Source organism: Phyllopteryx taeniolatus, chromosome 16 (assembly GCF_024500385.1).
Source record: "Phyllopteryx taeniolatus isolate TA_2022b chromosome 16, UOR_Ptae_1.2, whole genome shotgun sequence".
NCBI lineage: Eukaryota > Metazoa > Chordata > Actinopteri > Syngnathiformes > Syngnathidae > Phyllopteryx > Phyllopteryx taeniolatus.
This window is the reverse complement of record NC_084517.1, coordinates 10,302,787-10,319,415: the sequence shown is the minus strand read 5'-3', so window position 1 is coordinate 10,319,415 and position 16,629 is coordinate 10,302,787. Positions and strand designations below refer to the sequence as shown.

The 16,629-nt window shown below is 40.1% G+C and overlaps 2 protein-coding genes and 1 non-coding gene across 3 annotated transcripts; all 3 read right to left on the bottom strand.

The window, feature by feature from the left end:
* Positions 1 to 97: 97 nt before the first annotated feature.
* On the bottom strand, positions 98 to 3,091 carry rbx1 (ring-box 1, E3 ubiquitin protein ligase). Its single transcript, XM_061748810.1, has 5 exons — positions 2,932 to 3,091; positions 1,585 to 1,663; positions 613 to 683; positions 336 to 421; positions 98 to 241 (listed from the first exon to the last, which is right to left on the bottom strand). Exons 1-5 carry the CDS (start codon positions 3,007 to 3,009, stop codon positions 229 to 231), a joined length of 327 nt encoding a protein of 108 aa, XP_061604794.1. The 5' UTR covers positions 3,010 to 3,091; the 3' UTR covers positions 98 to 228.
* Positions 3,092 to 3,355: 264 nt separating this feature from the next.
* trnaq-cug (transfer RNA glutamine (anticodon CUG)) lies at positions 3,356 to 3,427 on the bottom strand. Its single transcript has one exon. It is a non-coding gene; the product is annotated as a tRNA-Gln (tRNA).
* Positions 3,428 to 5,333: 1,906 nt separating this feature from the next.
* On the bottom strand, positions 5,334 to 16,585 carry chadla (chondroadherin-like a). The gene is made up of 10 exons (XM_061748538.1): positions 15,757 to 16,585; positions 14,318 to 14,512; positions 14,084 to 14,239; positions 13,580 to 13,725; positions 10,493 to 10,731; positions 10,160 to 10,422; positions 7,281 to 7,617; positions 6,821 to 7,173; positions 6,216 to 6,382; positions 5,334 to 5,868 (listed from the first exon to the last, which is right to left on the bottom strand). The coding sequence occupies exons 1-10, from the start codon at positions 15,913 to 15,915 to the stop codon at positions 5,556 to 5,558; spliced, it is 2,328 nt and encodes a 775-aa protein (XP_061604522.1). The 5' UTR covers positions 15,916 to 16,585; the 3' UTR covers positions 5,334 to 5,555.
* Positions 16,586 to 16,629: the final 44 nt, after the last annotated feature.

Here is a 16,629-nt window from a genome sequence, read left to right as displayed (position 1 = left end):
CATCCAAGTCAGGCTCATCGTGCAGCATTGAACCAGATGACATCCTACTAACACATTTCATGGTTTCAGTCATCAGAAATATAATTTTGCTCAAATCTGTTATGTCATAATCCTGTTTATTTGAAACAAAACAAAGCATGCCCAACTGATTACAGAAAGCTGGAAGGGAAGAGATGCATTGTGGGTAAAACCTAAAAAACTAAAGCCGAGGAGGTCAAAGTATCCCAGCTAGTGTCCATACCTAAAGGGAAAAAAAATGAACAAATTGGCATTCCAACAAAGAAATATTTGTCAAAAGCAAGTAATGTAAAATTCTAAATCACAAATTTACTCACTTTTGGAACTCCCACTCTCTGTTGTCAAGTGGGCACACTTGTCTGGTCTTGAGCCAGCGGGAAATACAGTGGAAGTGGAAGGCGTGCTGTGGATGACAAAGAAAACAAATGAATAGAAGCACCTCAAAAAACTGTCTTCATTAAAAACATCACAATGAGGATCCAATAGATTTTGTTTTGTTTGGTTTTTTTGGCTTCCTCGCTGGACGGAGAAGCTTTTATGGGGACAAGCGTTCTTATCAAGTTTGCTTCAGTTCAGTCAATCAGTCAAACACACATTGCAGACACCCCAGGCTACTGTGCACTCCTCAGACGTCGCAGAAGCTTGGTTGGCCTGGCACTCTATACCTGATGGGGAAACAAATCACATACTGTTAACATCTTGGAACTGTTACTGTGGCAATAAGCAAAGGCCACATCTCTCACCAAATAAGCGTGACTACTAATTTGAAATTTTACAATTCTAATTCCATGTGTTCTCACAAATGGCCTTCAGACAGTAGATATTTGTGTCAGTTCATTTTATTTTCAAAATAACATTACTAAACAGCCTCGAGAAACATGGAAAGCAATATTTAGCGTTATTCTAAATAGATTCATACTTGGGCTATGGTATTCAACATACCTTTTACAAGTTCCTTACAGAGTTTATCATCGATAATCGAGTTTATCATCCTTTTCCTGTCCAGAACTTCATAGTTGCAATTGCTCTTTAGACATGCTGCATAACTACAGCTCCATCTCCAATGAATGGGTTTCTTTTTTGTTTCATCTTTTATTGTTGTCATCTTGCCATTTACATGACAGTCTTTTCCTCTAATTCCTCAATGTCAGAACATTGTTTTCCATGTAAAAGCCAGTCTTTGAAAAAGCTAACTTCAGTTTTCTTTCTTTAAAACCGAATTTCAAAACAGCAGCCTTAAGAACTGATCTGTTATGTGACTTTTGTTTTCATCATTTATTTAAATCTCTCATTGTCTGATATTTGGATCTTCCCTTAAAGTCAAGTAAACATGTTCTCACAGATAAAACATTTGCTTGGCATTTTTTATGTAAATAACTTACATTGTCAAACAGTTGTATGCTGCTTGGTTTCTGGATTTTTTTTTTTAGCAAATTGACCGGCTTTGTTCAAATGGACATGAGACAACATGTAAGCAAATTTTGTCACACTCACAAATTAAAATAATGGTGTCAAAGCAAGTGCAGGTTTTCAATGTGTGTGTGTGTGTGTTACGGGTGAACTTACAAAGATCCATGATATGGTTTCGACATATAGCACAGTTATCCACAACAATGTCCCAGGCCCACAGTGCCACAGCATTCCACTAGTGAGGAAAATAAAACAATTGTTAGTCCAGCCCATTTAATTAAACTCTCAAGTCAGAATTTTATAAATAACTAACTAGAGCCCATTGTATGATAGGTTTCTTGTGCTTTAAGTATGTTATTGCCATAATTTATGGTTACAAATCTAATTTGAGATTAGTTGCAAGACACTTAGCGAAATGGAACAAAGTTAGACTAAATCATTGATTCTCAACTGGTGGGCCGCGGACCCACTAAGTTTGGGTCGCATCCAGATGGTTAAAACAATGACAGGGGTCCTCCTATTACGATGGTACCGGCATACATTTTGAGGTTATGAAGGGCGTGCAATGACATGTAGGAAGACATAGTGATGCGGCACAAAAAGGTATGCTAAGTTACCACCGTATTTCATATTTTTCATTTGATTGTTTTATATTTATGGCCTACCTGTGTTTTTCATACAAATATGTACTGTAATTATGACTTTACTCATCTGGATCCCCTGTACACTCAAATAGTCAATGTGAATCCCAGGTCAGACTTCCCTTTTTTGACAGGCATTTGACAGGGAAGTTTTTACTTGGGTGTAACGGTACATGTATTTGTATTCCATACACCTCTGTACCATGTGAAAATTGAATGTACCCTAATGACAACATAGTCACTTTCAGGCGCTGCGTTAGCTGCCTATTGCTTTAGCTATGACTCACTTTCTTATTCCTTCATTATATTCACCACCTTCACACCTGAGACCAGCAAAGGCAGCCCACATAAGACAACGTTTAGTCTTAAAACAGAGTAAGTGCTGCAGGAGTGTTTACATGTCACCGACAGGTTTTGTGCTACTAAGGAAGTACATTTGTATTTGTCTATTTATGTTTAACCATGTGATGCACATATATGTTTTCCAAAGATTTGTGAATAATTCATCTTCCACTGATCTTTTTAATTATAATTTTTAAAAAAATAGCGCCTCGAATCTAGGCATCATTATCCTAAAATGCTCCATTGTTTCGTGGTTAGCATAAGACCCAATACTTATTGCACACAGACGGTGTCGTCGTTATTTTCTACACAAAAACCTCTCGTAAACAAAACCATTAGATTTTTCAATAAACGAGAAGCACAAATTCACGCCGCTTGAGGCACGCTAACTCAGCAGCAGCGCTACTATAGTGTTAGCAACTTAGCATGCTAATTGACGCGAGATGGCTAGCCTGTTGATGCCGATGAAAGCTGTGGCTTTTATCCACACGTTAGCTCTCCATGACTGACGAAGCCATACCTTCTTCACTTCAAATCGCTTCTTGCTTGCTCCGCTACTGGAGCAGCTGGGTGCGTCTACGTCCATCGCTGCTGCCATCTTGATTTTGGCAAGTTTATGGTGAACGTGATTCGGCGAGAAAGGCTACTTCCGGTGCACGAAGAGCCGATGGCCCGCAAATGAACGAACGTCACAAACTTTCAAACGTCATTCATTTTTACAATAGCAACGGCTATCATATAGTACGTGTACGTTTTGAACTCTCTACAGAAAAGGGATTTGAGAAGCACCCGTGAAGTTTCGGCTTTTGTTTTGAAACGTAGGTTTGTTTTAGTCAATTCATACTTTTCAATAGCAAGGTCAACTACTGCATTTTCTTCCAGCAATAAATAGTTGTGAACTGAAAATGCAAAATGAAAATGAATAAAGGAAAGTAAGAAAATTCAGGTTCCACCGAGATTTGAACTCGGATCGCTGGATTCAGAGTCCAGAGTGCTAACCATTACACCATGGAACCATGCGGCAACTGTGCTTCAGATGTATTTTTGACTACGTGATAACATAATGTTTTTTCGAAAAAATCTATTTTTTTTTACTATTCATTGGCATCTTGGTATCAAGGAAATATGTTGATGTGAGATGAGGAGTTTCATTTAAACTTAAATAGTGCTATGCTGCCATCTTGTGTATGCGCGAGTTTTGCTACTGACAGTAGAACTCGGTCCCTACTCCTTGCAAATAGCATTTATGTACCTTGTGCCATTTAGTGGAAGAGCAATTTATTCTGTCTGTCACTATCGATGAACAGATACACTATTTGTCGTACCAGTAAATAAATCGTTTTTGGGCCAATTAAGTGCAATTGAATAATTTCTGGTGGTTAAGAATCACTGCTGTAGGGCAAATGGTTGAGATGTCACTTCATGTTTAAAAAACAACAGCAAATACAATAATAGCAAAAACAATACTAAAAAGCACTTTTTTGTGGGGTGCTAGAAAAACAATTCAATGGTTTGGGGACATTGAATTCACTGCATTTTCTGATTGTCTTGTATTATTTCATTGATGCTTTTTTCAATGCATGGAAATTTTGCAGAAAATGTGAAAGTACCATCATGACTATTTCTTTCCTTTAGAATAATTGTCTCCAGAATATTGAGCTGGCATCTCTGGTAAAGGCAACTATGGTCTTTAAAACAGATTATTTGCTTTCTTAATGTGCTCTAGTGATTGGTCGACTGGTTAGTTCAAGTGTTATATCTGTACCCAAAAATTCAAATGGGCCTCACTTTTAATAACATTGAGATATTGCAAGCATTATTTGGGGTTACCAGAGCCCTAAAATAAATTGAGCTATAGTTGAACAAACTAGTTTCCTTGAGTTCCGATTCAAAAAATTATTAGCCATTAATTTGTTAATATTAATATTATGAGGCAATTGTGCATTTTTTATGGTTTGACAGTCATAATTGTGCTCTGAGGCAGTGATTCCTACGGAGCCCCCCTGGTGCCAAGGTATGAGAAAAATAAAAATCATTGATAATCTGTTCCTTCAGTTTAGTAAACTGTACCCTCAGTTTAGTAATCCGTACCCTCAATTTAGTAAACCGTACCCTCAGTTTAGTAAACCGTACCCACAGTTTAGTAATCCGTACCCTCAATTTAGTAAACTGTACCCTCAGTTTAGTAATCCGTACCCTCAATTTAGTAAACTGTACCCTCAGTTTAGTAATCCGTTCCCTCAGTTTAGCAAATGTCTGGGGCTCTGTATACCTACGTATATCTGTCAAGTGAAGTAAATTTTATTTGTATGTTATATTCTTACTCGTGTGAATTCCGTGTATAAATTGTCATGTCGTGATATATCCTACATCCCATTTTTTCAACTGAAAGGCAATATTGCTGTAGTTCGTGGGGGTTGATCATTATATAGCAGTACTAGCAGGACTGGCTACAATTAGACTGCATGTTTCCTAAACACAGTACTAAACTGAGGGTACGGATTACTAAATTGAGGGTACGGATTACTAAATTGAGGGTACAGATTACTAAACTGAGGGTACAGTTTACTAAACTGAGGGTACGGATTACTAAACTGAGGGTACAGTTTACTAAATTGAGGGAACGGATTACTAAACTGTGGGAACAGATTATCAATGAATTTTATTTTTCTCATACCTTGGCACCAGGGGGCTCCGTAGATTCCCAACCAGTGTGGTGTGGCACATTAGTTTAGTGTGCAGTGAAAATTTATATTTCACTTAATTGGTCAAAAAATTATTTACAACAAATATTGTTCATCTACCTATGCCAGCGACGTACAGTGACAGACAGAAAAATAAATGCTCTTCTATTTGATGGCAGAAAGTACACAATTGACCTGTTTTCACTTTTTTGTAAATTTTTTATTTAGTGGTGTGCAGTGAGATTTTTCTAAGGTAAAATGTGTTTTGGCTTAATAAGGGTTGGGAATCACTGCTCTGAGGGAATGCAACAAAAACGTTTGACACCCGTTTTGCATTTATTCATTCCAGAAGCAAACAGTGCGTTCCATACACGCGGTTAGCATTTTGTACATGAAACAATCATTTTCACATGTCACTGTAACATGCCCATTGCAGAAAATTTAGCCAAGCTGATCTGTTTTATGTTTTTATCAGTTTCTTCTTTTTGGCCACCGTTGCTACGGCAGGTTTCCTTTGAGGCTTTTTCTTTGTTGGCTTGGGTCGCTTTGTGTTGTTCCTTTCCGGTTTAGTCTTGACTCCAGAAGTCTTCACAAGACTTAGTTTTTGTTTCTTGACTTTTACCGGCGCCACAACAACAACACGCCTTCTGTCTGTGTTGGAGCTGTTCTCTGGACAGGACTTGAATAGCTCCAATTCCCTGACCTTCCGACCTTTGAGCTCAGGAGGGTGGCCACAGGTAGCGTCAACCTCCAAACTCACATTCTCCATCCACCTGGTGCAGACGCCAAAGAGACAGCATATTAGTAAATTACAGTATGTCTGACTCTCTTCTGTTTGTGTGACATTAAAACAGCAATTTAATTGAGGACATAAGTTATATTGTGGGTCACCATACATCGCTACAGCTCTGCCAGAGACTTCAAATAACCTAACATACTGTCATAAATGTTTTTGTAATGTGGGAGGAAGCTGGAGTACCCGAAGAAAACCCACACAAGCACAAAGAGAACATGCAAATCACTGGTACTCCAAGATGCTGATCAGGTCGTGCTTTATTTCCTTAGAGTCCCTCCCAAAATTAATTACAAACCCATTATTCTCAGGAAAAGGTTCACTGACCTGCGCAGCGGCAACAAAGTACAATCACACAACAGTGGGTTGTCTTGAAGGTCAACCACCTCCAGGCCAGTGAGCGAGCCCAAGTCGGGAAGTTGCTTCAGCTGGTTTCCTCTCACAGTGAGCGCCTTCAGTCCCGGGCCAAGCCCGGCCAGAGCGTCCCTAGACATCTACACATCAATGTCATAAGGAAATAGTTAGAATCATCATGAGACCAACACCTTTTTTTTCCAACACTTTTCTCTGCGTTTGAGCGGGGTGACAATGGCTTCATTTCCCCCAATTTTTAAGCCTCATTTTATATACATGGCAATCTTTTTTATCCTTGAATTTTGGCAGGGTTTTCAGCAACACTATTCTCTGGTGTCAAATTTACCAGACGTTTTCACTTTACAGGGACCTTACATTATTGGTAGTAAATTTGTAAAATGAAATTAAACAGTCAAACATATGTACTTATAAAAGTGAGTATTAAACACTACATCCAAATTCTAATTAAAATAATTCCCTATTAAACAAAATGACCTGCTACAAGAACTAAAACACAGGGAAATGTCAGGTAGCAAAAACATGCTATACACAACGCTCAGATGTTCTTCATTTTATACCCTCTCAGTGCTCATCTGGTCCATGTACAGCCACTTCAGACTTTGGGAAATAGGCCGGAATGCATTTGGCCCCACTGAGAGAATCCGGTTTTGAGACAGGTTGAGCTCCTCTAGATTGAGGGCGTTGGATAAAGCAGCAGTCGGAATGTTTGTCATCTTATTTAAATCCAGGTGAAGTTTACCAAGTACGGCAAAGTCCAAAGCCCCCTTGGCAATTGTGCGTATGGTGTTATTGGTCAAGTAAAGCTCTCTTAGTTTTGGGGTTACTGAAGAGAGCAGACCCGTAGGCACCAGTTTTGAAATGGCATTACGCTCCAGGTGTAATGCAAACAGATTTGGTAAGTGTAGCAGAGCTGGAGGAGAAACAAAGTCACATGACACAAATATTGTCATTCCTTGTTTCATGTATCATGTATAATTTTAAAAGTAAAATTTCAGCCAGTCTTGCCAGCCCACTGACCTGAACCAGGAAACTGTACCAAACGATTTCCTTCTAGGTAAAGGTAACTGAGCTCAGGGGCTCCAGTGAAGGTTTCTGGCCCCAAGGATGTGAGGTCATTGTCAGAAAGATACAAATAAAACAGGTTTTTCATTCCTCGGAATGCGCCACCTTCAATCTCGTGCATTTTGCAGAATTCCAGGTGGAGAGAAATAACTTGGCCGGTGGCTGGAAAACAGTTGGCAGGAAGGTTGTGGAAGTGGTTGCGGCGAAGGTCCAGCAATTGAGTTTTGGCAGGGAAGCCTCGCGGAACTTTGGTGTGACCTCGGTTCTCACATGTAGCATGCTGTGCTTGAATCTGGGAGGGGTGGCAAAAAAACAGAAGAAAAAATATAGCTTTTTAACAAAACACATTAGTTTAAAAAATACAAATAAATCACATAGTGAAATACACATAATGAGAACATCCGAAGACACTCATCTGCAAGGATATTTGCGCTATCTGAAGGGGAACCAGGATTTTTAGTTTAGTTAGTGAAGTTTTTACAATAAATGCCACATACAGAACATTTTAAAGGACGAGGGGAGCAACTCTATCTTGTTTATGAAACACGCTAAAACCAATTCAACATGCCGTAGGTCAATATATGTTATGCAGTAGGCAATATTTCAAGACAAAAGAAACTGTATAAATCTCAGCTTAATGTTATTGGTGACAAAGCAAAAAGTTATTAGTATTAGTGTGATACCTAAATTTAAAAACAATCATGTGATGCCTTGAAGATTTAACTTGAAAATGTTTTAAATAAACAGTATCATATCTTAGAACATTCAAATTTATTTAGTTTGAAATAAAAAAAATTCCTATTTTACTTTTTGTTATAATCACAAAACTATTTAAAATAAAAATTGTGTTATCTTGTAACATGCAACTTTTTTTAGATATGTATTTTTGATTTAAAAAATAAATAAATAGTGTCTTCTTTCAACAATTGTAACTTTTTCTTCAAACTTGCCCAAGTACTGTAACTTTAATGATATTTGCAATGTGGGACTATTTGTTGAACCAATCAGATTTCAAATTCGTCCCCGCAGGGCCAGCCTGATGTGTATTGGTCAGCGACAACGTCATAATTTTTCTAACCAACCAACTTGTTACAACCAACTTCGACCAGCAAAACACATCTGTAGCATAGCGGTGTGTCTGGTGAGTATAATGTATTTTACTTTATGACCTTTTTGCCCTGTTATGAGATAAAAAGTGATTGTAAACTGCTCCAGATGTATGCTGCACAGTTACGTGCTGTATATTGTGTTTTTGTATAGTATTGATGGTTTTTGTAATTGCGACGTGACAGTGGTGGTATTAAAGAGACTCTAAGCAGATATCTGTGTTTTGCTTCTAAATACATTAAATACGTTTGAAGTGGGCGGCACGGTGGACGACTGGTTAGAGCGTCATCCTCACAGTTCTGAGGACCCGGGTTCAATCCCCGGCCCCGCCTGTGTGGAGTTTGCATGTTCTCCTCGTGCCTGCGTGGGTTTTCTCCGGCCACTCCGATTTCCTCCCACATCCCAAAAACATGCATTAATTGGAGACTCTAAATTGCCCGTAGGTGTGAATGTGAGTGCGCATGGTTGTTTGTTTGTATGTGCCCTGCAATTGGCTGGCAACCAGTTCAGGGTGTACCCTGCCCGACGATAGCTGGGATAGGGTCCAGCACGCCCGCGACCCTAGTGAGGAGAAGCGGCTCAGAAAATGGATGGATGGATGGACGTTTGAAGTGCTGAAAATATATGCGAAGACATAATATAGTGCTGAATTGTTGAGGTCTAGCTTAAGCATCTTTTTCACCGTTTGATTTTGTAGGCAGGGCTAAAACACAGCCCTGTGACATCACAGGGCTCGGGCATATACTTTCTAGCGCGAGTTCCCTCCCCCACTATATCAGGGCAAAGTTACATCATTTCGTTTGGCTATGCTGCTCAGTTGTGAGTTAGCTGTGCTTAGCTTCCATAACAAGGTCCATTTACCACTCCAGCTTGTGGTTAGCAAGCTAATGATGGCTATACCCTGAAAATGCGTCTTCGCTGGATGCCTAAATTTAGAACAGCTTAGTGACATTTTTTTAGCTCCCAAAAAATTAGGAAATAAAAAAGCGATTGACTTTTTAAAGACACGCTGATGGCGAGCTGAACATAAACACCAGTAGCCGACTCGGCAGTGCGCATTTTACAACAGATAGTTTTGTAAACTTTCAAAGAGACAACATGACTTTGTGGGTAACTTGATACTAGTGAATATGGCAGTGCCGACTGTCTTAACTACCCAGGCTTCCTCCTACCATCCCGCTGTCGTCAGGTGCTGTGTTCGGCTGTGACATTATGTCACCAACAACGAGGGTAAGTTGACGTGCTTATTTTTATGATTATAGTCCACAATACCCATTCAATTTTGAAGTTGCATCTCCTAACGTGAATTTACATATTATTTGCTATCACCCCCTCAGTATGTTCGATTCCTTTTGGTGCAGTCATTTGACCCGCCCACAGCGTCTGAGAGTTTAGAGGTGCCCCCCCAAAGTCTTGAAACCTGATTTTATATACTTGGATATATTTTTTTATTGATTCAAATTTGGTAGGCCTGTTAACATTATTCTTTGCTGTGGTGTGGGGAATTGACATGCCATTTTTTTTGGGCCTGCTTAGTGCCACTATAATTGGTGGTATACTGGATTAAGTCGGGCAAGTCCCCACTGAAGGCCTCAGTACCAAATGAACAGCCCCCCACTGCAGTATGGACCCATAAAGACTACCTAAATGTGTGTTGATGAATTACTTTTATTCATTATTTGATTTAATTGACCCATTTAATAGTCCACAAAACGATCTGAACTCACGTGACAGTCACAGTTAACTGGACACTTGACTTTCTGTTTGGGTTTGGGTGTCGGTGGGCTGCTAACTGCAGTCACTTCCTCCTCAAACTCGTCCTTCAGTGGGTCCCCCCTCCTACGGCAACGCATGTTTATGGCCGCCACGTCTCGAAGCGGCTCATCGGACAGGTGAGGAGGTCCTGCACACGTTCCGAGCAGCTTGACACCACCAACACTCGCCCAGTTCTTTAGGGGCCTCATGTAGCAGCTACAGTAGATGGGGTTTGCTTCAAGACAAAATAGAGTGGTATCAACATTTAACTCTCATTAAGCTTCAAATGTAAGGGCACTGCGTACCAGTGATGTTGAGGCTGACAAGATTCTTGGGGCCCGTGAGAGGCTCCAGGTAACGCAGCTGGTTGTGACTCAGGTCCAAGTGGGAGAGCAGAGGGGCTTGGGACAAGGCTTGGTCTGACAAGTCTTGGAGGGACATGTGGCTGAGGTACAAGTGTGTGAGCTTTGCCATAGAGACTGACTCTTCGCCGAGGTAGATCATGCGGTTGTGGCTCATGTTCAGGCGCGTTAGCTCCTTGAGTCTTCGGTGGAGAACACATTGCAATTAAAAAGAATGCTTTCCTTTTTATCATACTTTACCAGTAACTGATTATACATACCAAAGTGGACCATTTATCAAAATGAAATTTCTAATGGTCTACAGCAATCCAGACCCAGGTATTGAAATCGTGTACACGATTCCCATTTCTTAATTCCCCATGCTGTTCTTGTGACTAGAAATGACTTCCATTAAAAGACTTCTGATTAACTGAAACGGCCTGATGATTCAAGCTTTTTCTTGCGTTGGCATGTTCATGACAATTTAAAAAAAAAAACATGGGGTCAATATTAAAAGACCAGCAAACGTGGGCCTAGGCCAGTACGTAGTTTGAAGTCTCCAGGTCAGATTGCGGTGATTTAGCGATGTTTGATAAGATTAAATTGTATTACAGCCTATACAATACAATATAGATCTCGAAGGAAAACATTTAAGTCCTCTAAATGTAATCAACACAGGTCGCAAAAGTATTCACATTGTAGTTAAGAATAAGTACAGATACTATTGTAAAAAAGGGACTGGAAAAAATAAAAGTACTGATTCCCTCCTTTCCTTAAGTAAATGTCCCAAAAAAAAAAGTACATAATCTAAAATGTTTTTTCATTTTTCATTTTTACTGTCAATTATATAAAATAGCGGCACAGTGGACGACTGGTTAGAGCGTCAGCCTCACAGTTCTGAGGACCCGGGTTCAATCCCTGGCCCCGCCTGTGTGGAGTTTGCATGTTCTCCCCGTGCCTGCGTGGGTTTTCTCCGGGCACTCCGGTTTCCTCCCACATCCCAAAAACATGCATTAATTGGAGACTCTAAATTGCCCGTAGGTGTGAATGTGAGTGCGCATGGTTGTTTGTTTGTATGTGCCCTGCGATTGGCTGGCAACCAGTTCAGGGTGTACCCCGCCTCCTGCCCGATGACAGCTGGGATAGGCTCCAGCACGCCGCGACCCTAGTGAGGAGAAGCGGCTCAGAAAATGGATGGATGGAATTATATAAAATACCTGTTTCGATAACTTGGCACAAAGAGAAAGAAAAAAAATAATCACTGGACACGCTATCAAAACAATCCATGTTCCCATAGCCATGCTAATGTGAACTGACTTTAAAAAAAAACTGCTAAATTAACTAATGGTAACATACAGTCTTAAGATGAGATGGAGAACTTTTTGTAAACCAGAAGCTGATGGCTTTTAGGCTGGCACAAGATAACAGATTCATCATGAATTATTCTTGTAGCCGACGACGACAAACAATTCTCTTAAATTAGGCGATGGGTAGGGAATATCTTGCTTCTCTGAATCTGCTGCATTATTAATTCTCCTTGGTTCACGTTCCTTCATGTCGCAGGCATCAGTTATTTTCATCTTTTCTCATTCAATCCCCAAGGTCTCAAACCATCAGTCAACCACAGTTGACTTTACCTCTTATTTTACATGGTGTTGTAAAGTAATGAGCCTGTTTTCACAAAATAAGGAGTTGAAAGTACAGATATCTGTTTTCAGGTGTAGGGAGTAAAAGAGTAGTCATAAAGAGAAATAGTACGGAATTTCTTTGTTGTTGCTCTTTTATAATACTTATCTCTTTCCGACATACAACACACTGTAGAAGTATTTCTGAGGAGTCATCAAGTCCCTGCTAAGTACTGTAAGGACCAATATAGCATATAGTGCCGATGGCTACTGTAGCGGACATGCCATGGAAAAGATGCCACCCAGCACCCCAGCCACGCACTACCGCCACTCCCCGCCGAGGTAGACGATAGAGGCTGGCGCGACGCAACATCACACGCAGACTCTAAACGAATCAGCCATCAAAAACAAGATACAGACATTTGCTTAGCCATGCCGACGCTAAGTGAATCACGGCTGCCTGGCGCTCAAAGCGGAGACCCAAGGATGCAGAGTTCGCCCCCGGACGCTAAGTTAATTAACTCCCCGCCAGTCGAAGAATTGCACCAACAAAGGCGCCTTCGCCCTGTTCAGTACTGCCACTTGGGAGTTGGAACAGGCAACAGCGACAGCCACGGTCGACGGAACGACACTACAGACATGGGTTCATAAGACAGTCTGTGACTCAACTGGGAGTTAATATTTTAAGAACTTTACATGAACGCCACCTGTGACTGTATTGCTGCAAACTTGAATGTCTAACGTCAAATCTGTTGTTAACTGAACCAGATGAAATGTTTCACCCCACACCACAAATGTCACATGGAAAATAGTAATGTCCTCCACACCACACAACATTCAATCCACCTGTTCCCGGTGCGGACCGGGCCGAACACTCGGGAGCCTGACTCTCCTGCCTCAAATGTTTTCCAGACACGTAAGTCCAACATTGCGGTGTACTAAAAGTACAGATTAGTGCATATTTGGGTTTAAATTAACGAGAACAGGAGTCCTTAGCTATACGCCTTCACTACACACCCATTCTGCTAAGCTCACGTCACAAATCCCTTCCTTTGCCAATGTTCGTCTGTACCTTGCTTGTTTTGTGTTTTATCCTGTAGAAACGCCTTTTTATTATGAAATTTTCTATAAAATTCACCACTTGCATTGACTGTGTGTGTGTGCTTGGGTTCAGAACAAAACCTCTGGAAAGTCTAGAACTCAAAGTCTCTAAAGTGTAGCCACCTTCCGATAAGAGACTGATTAAAAAGGTTTGTTGTCATTTCGCCTCGGTAAACTTGTAAAAATATGACGTGGTGTCCCTCATATTAATCAAATATCTTGATAACCCAGAAGTGACGCAGGCGCCGCTTCCAACTCATCGTTTCCTTCTAAATTAAGAAATTCTTATTTCATACATAATCGCTACACTATTAAAAGCCATTACCTGGTCATGGCTTGAGTGGGAAAGAACTGCAGCTCATTGTGGTCCAGACTGAGGCGAGTGAGTGTGAACAAGCTTGCAAACGCCTCAGGAGCCAAGTTGTTGATGGAGTTATGGCTGAGACGAAGCCACTTGATGTGTTGCAGGCCCTGGAAGAGACAGACTGGGAGGTAAGTTAAATCATTTAAAATGGAATTGTATGGCTTTGACATGAAAGCATAAGGTATTGTCTTGCTCGCTGTTGGTTTGTTTGTTTCGTAGCAGGATTACTCGCAACAACTATACAATTGTTTTCCACTAAACATTGATGCTGAGCAATACTTCAATATGCTGCACAGATCCAGATAAAGATGCATTTAGAGGAGTTCCTTATTTTTTTGCTTGAGTCACAATGGAACCGTTCCTCCTGCCTCAGAATATAAATAGTACCCCGTCCCTCATTTTCTCACGTCATCAAACTCACACACACTTTTTTTTAAACAATTGCCTTATTTGGCTACCAACTACCTGGAAGGCCATGTTGGGGATGTAGACCAGCTGGTTGTGGGTGAGAGCCAGCATGTTTAGTGAGCCAAGTTGCAAGAAGGCTCCAGGTTGGATCTCCTCAACATGATTGTGGTCCAGATGAAGCTCCTTCAAAGAGGAGAGGCCGTCAAAAGACTCCTACAGAGGCCACGGTGGATCGAGAACTTTGTTAGGAATTGAGATTACAAACTTGGTGTTTTGTTTTAGTCCTCTTGCCTGGTATAGGATGTAAATTTTGTTGTACGCCAGGTTTAGGGAGACTACGCGGCCCAGCATGCGGAAAGCCCCCTCCTTCACCTTGACGATGTTGCATCGCTGTAAGTTGAGGTGAGTGAGGTAAGGGGCGTGCACAAAACCTCCCCTTTGCAGCACCTGCAGGTTGTTATTCCTCAGGTCCAATTTGACTGTGATCTGTAGGCAACATTACATAATCAAAAAGAGAAAATCATGTCATAGTCGTTTCATTACAGTATGTCTACTGTAAAATGCATTCGTTATGTAAAATCATCATCATCGGCCGTTTATACAACAAAGTATGTAACATTTCGCTGGTGTCAGGTGGAAATCCATGTCAAAATTTTGTCAATTTAATATTTTTCCACAAATCACTTCTACTGGTCCGTCTGCACGTGGGTCTGTTATTTATTTATTTGACAATTTATATACCAATTTTAAGTGTCAAAAATGATTTGCTCTCTTTGACAATGCAATGGTAATGGCTCAACAAATATGGCGTTTTTTTTTTGTTTTTTTTTAAAACGGTAATTTCCTGAAAAGATGGTTTAGGAGATGTGAGGATTCCGCCCAACACCAGCAATATGCTTCAAATGAGTTTTTAATCACCCACAAAAAAGGAAATAATCACGAAATATTGTTGTTCAGAAGCCAATGGTATGCAGCTTGGGAAACACACTTTGGGCTGCATTTGTCTGAAATCAGTAAACAAATAATCGTTTGCTAATGTAAATGACATTTCAGTTTCATACTCAAAAGTTTTACGAATGAGGGTTAAGATGAAAATGTGTTTCTTTACACAACCTTGACAAATTATTATTGGAGTTTATTAGGACGATTTCTAAAGCAGGACAGCAATAGTTATTAATGTATTAAATGTTCTTATTGGTAATACATTATTATGTTTGTTTTTTCTTAAGACAATCTGCAGAGGGGTGTCAAACTAATTTTTGGCACGGACCAAAATCACCTCATATTATTGCATGTACACAAAATGCTCCTGCATTCGCTTATATATATTTTTAACAACAAATTGAATTTAAAGCAGAAGTCATTGAAAATAGTGGCAACAGAATATTTTAAGCTATACGATTGATGGATGGATTATCATTTATATTAAGAAGGGATTTGGTGGAAAAAAATGCCTGGAATATCTGTCAAAATGGAAAGAAATATGAGCAAGAAAAATGAAGGCTTAGTGGGCCACATAAAGGACTGTAGAAGGCCAGATCTGGCCCCTAGGCCTTGAGTTTGAGAACTCTGCTCTACAGTATTAGCTCTCATACGGTAATAAAAAAGTAATACATACCATAGATTCCAATATGAGGCATTGGAATGCATCAACTACCCTTTTCAAAGAGTCCTTGCCAGAAAAGTAGCAGTGTGAAGTTAAAGCGAGGCAGTAGAAATGAATTTCTCACCTCGTCGATAGTCAGCGGAACCTCAGTAAGGTTCTTGCCGACGCAGGCCACTGTGAGCTTGGTGCTGTCACAACTACACACTCGAGGACACTTGCTTGCTTCCACATTCAATATGAATCCAAAAGTCCCCAGTAAAATGGCAGCAGGGAGGACAAGCATCTGTGCCAAGAAGACATGAAAGTTAAATGAGAAAGTAAATTCAAAGCTACAGGAACATTGCCTTCAAGCAAGGTACTTTTAGAAATAACATTCATATCAAATAAAACATTCTTGACAGATTTTAATCTTTGTAACTGTTACTATCAACTTAAAACATAAAACAAAGGCTTTGGATTCAAACTGATGTTAATACGGCCCTGATCATCTTATAAAATAGTATCGACAAAGGATCAAAACACAGGGTAGTCCCACATCATTTTTTTCTACATTCCAACCTTTAGAAAGTGGCAGGGTGCAAATCTAAAAGAATTTGGAAAAAATAAAATACCCTACCTTCATGCAGAAGTCAACCTTTGCTGCTTTGTCATGTAAAAATAAATAAATAAATAAAAATAAAGACTGTAAACGATTCACAATTCCACATCCAGTATGTTCACCACAAAGTCTGGAGTCCAATGGGTGAATGAGTCTTTGGTAAATTCTTCTTCTGGTGACCCCTGATCCTTGCACCCCCAACTGCAAATTAACACCTTGGTTTTACATTTTCTGCCCTGTTAGGAGGTTGAGATGCTGCAAGGAACAGCCATATTTCAAGTTTAAGCATGACTAGTCACAGGGCTGAAAAAAAAGGGGAAAAAGGAATCCATTGTGGTATTAGCACTTTCTTAAATGACTTAAAATGTTCAAAAATATAAACTCTAGCTCAAGTACATT

What these genes read in the sequence shown, in the direction of transcription:
- rbx1 (XM_061748810.1), bottom strand. Translation starts at nt 3,009, where the DNA reads ATGGCAGCAGCGATGGACGTAGACGCACCCAGCTGCTCCAGTAGCGGA. An exon ending in AGCGATTTGAAGTGAAGAAG is followed by an intron (nt 1,664 to 2,931) that starts GTATGGCTTCGT and finishes TTTCCTCACTAG; the next exon opens with TGGAATGCTGTGGCACTGTG. An exon ending in AAACCATATCATGGATCTTT is followed by an intron (nt 684 to 1,584) that starts GTAAGTTCACCC and finishes TTTCCCCATCAG; the next exon opens with GTATAGAGTGCCAGGCCAAC.
- chadla (XM_061748538.1), bottom strand. Translation starts at nt 15,915, where the DNA reads ATGCTTGTCCTCCCTGCTGCCATTTTACTGGGGACTTTTGGATTCATA. An exon ending in TCCCCAACATGGCCTTCCAG is followed by an intron (nt 13,726 to 14,083) that starts GTAGTTGGTAGC and finishes TGTCTCTTCCAG; the next exon opens with GGCCTGCAACACATCAAGTG. An exon ending in GGTACAGTTTCCTGGTTCAG is followed by an intron (nt 7,174 to 7,280) that starts GTCAGTGGGCTG and finishes TTTCTCCTCCAG; the next exon opens with CTCTGCTACACTTACCAAAT.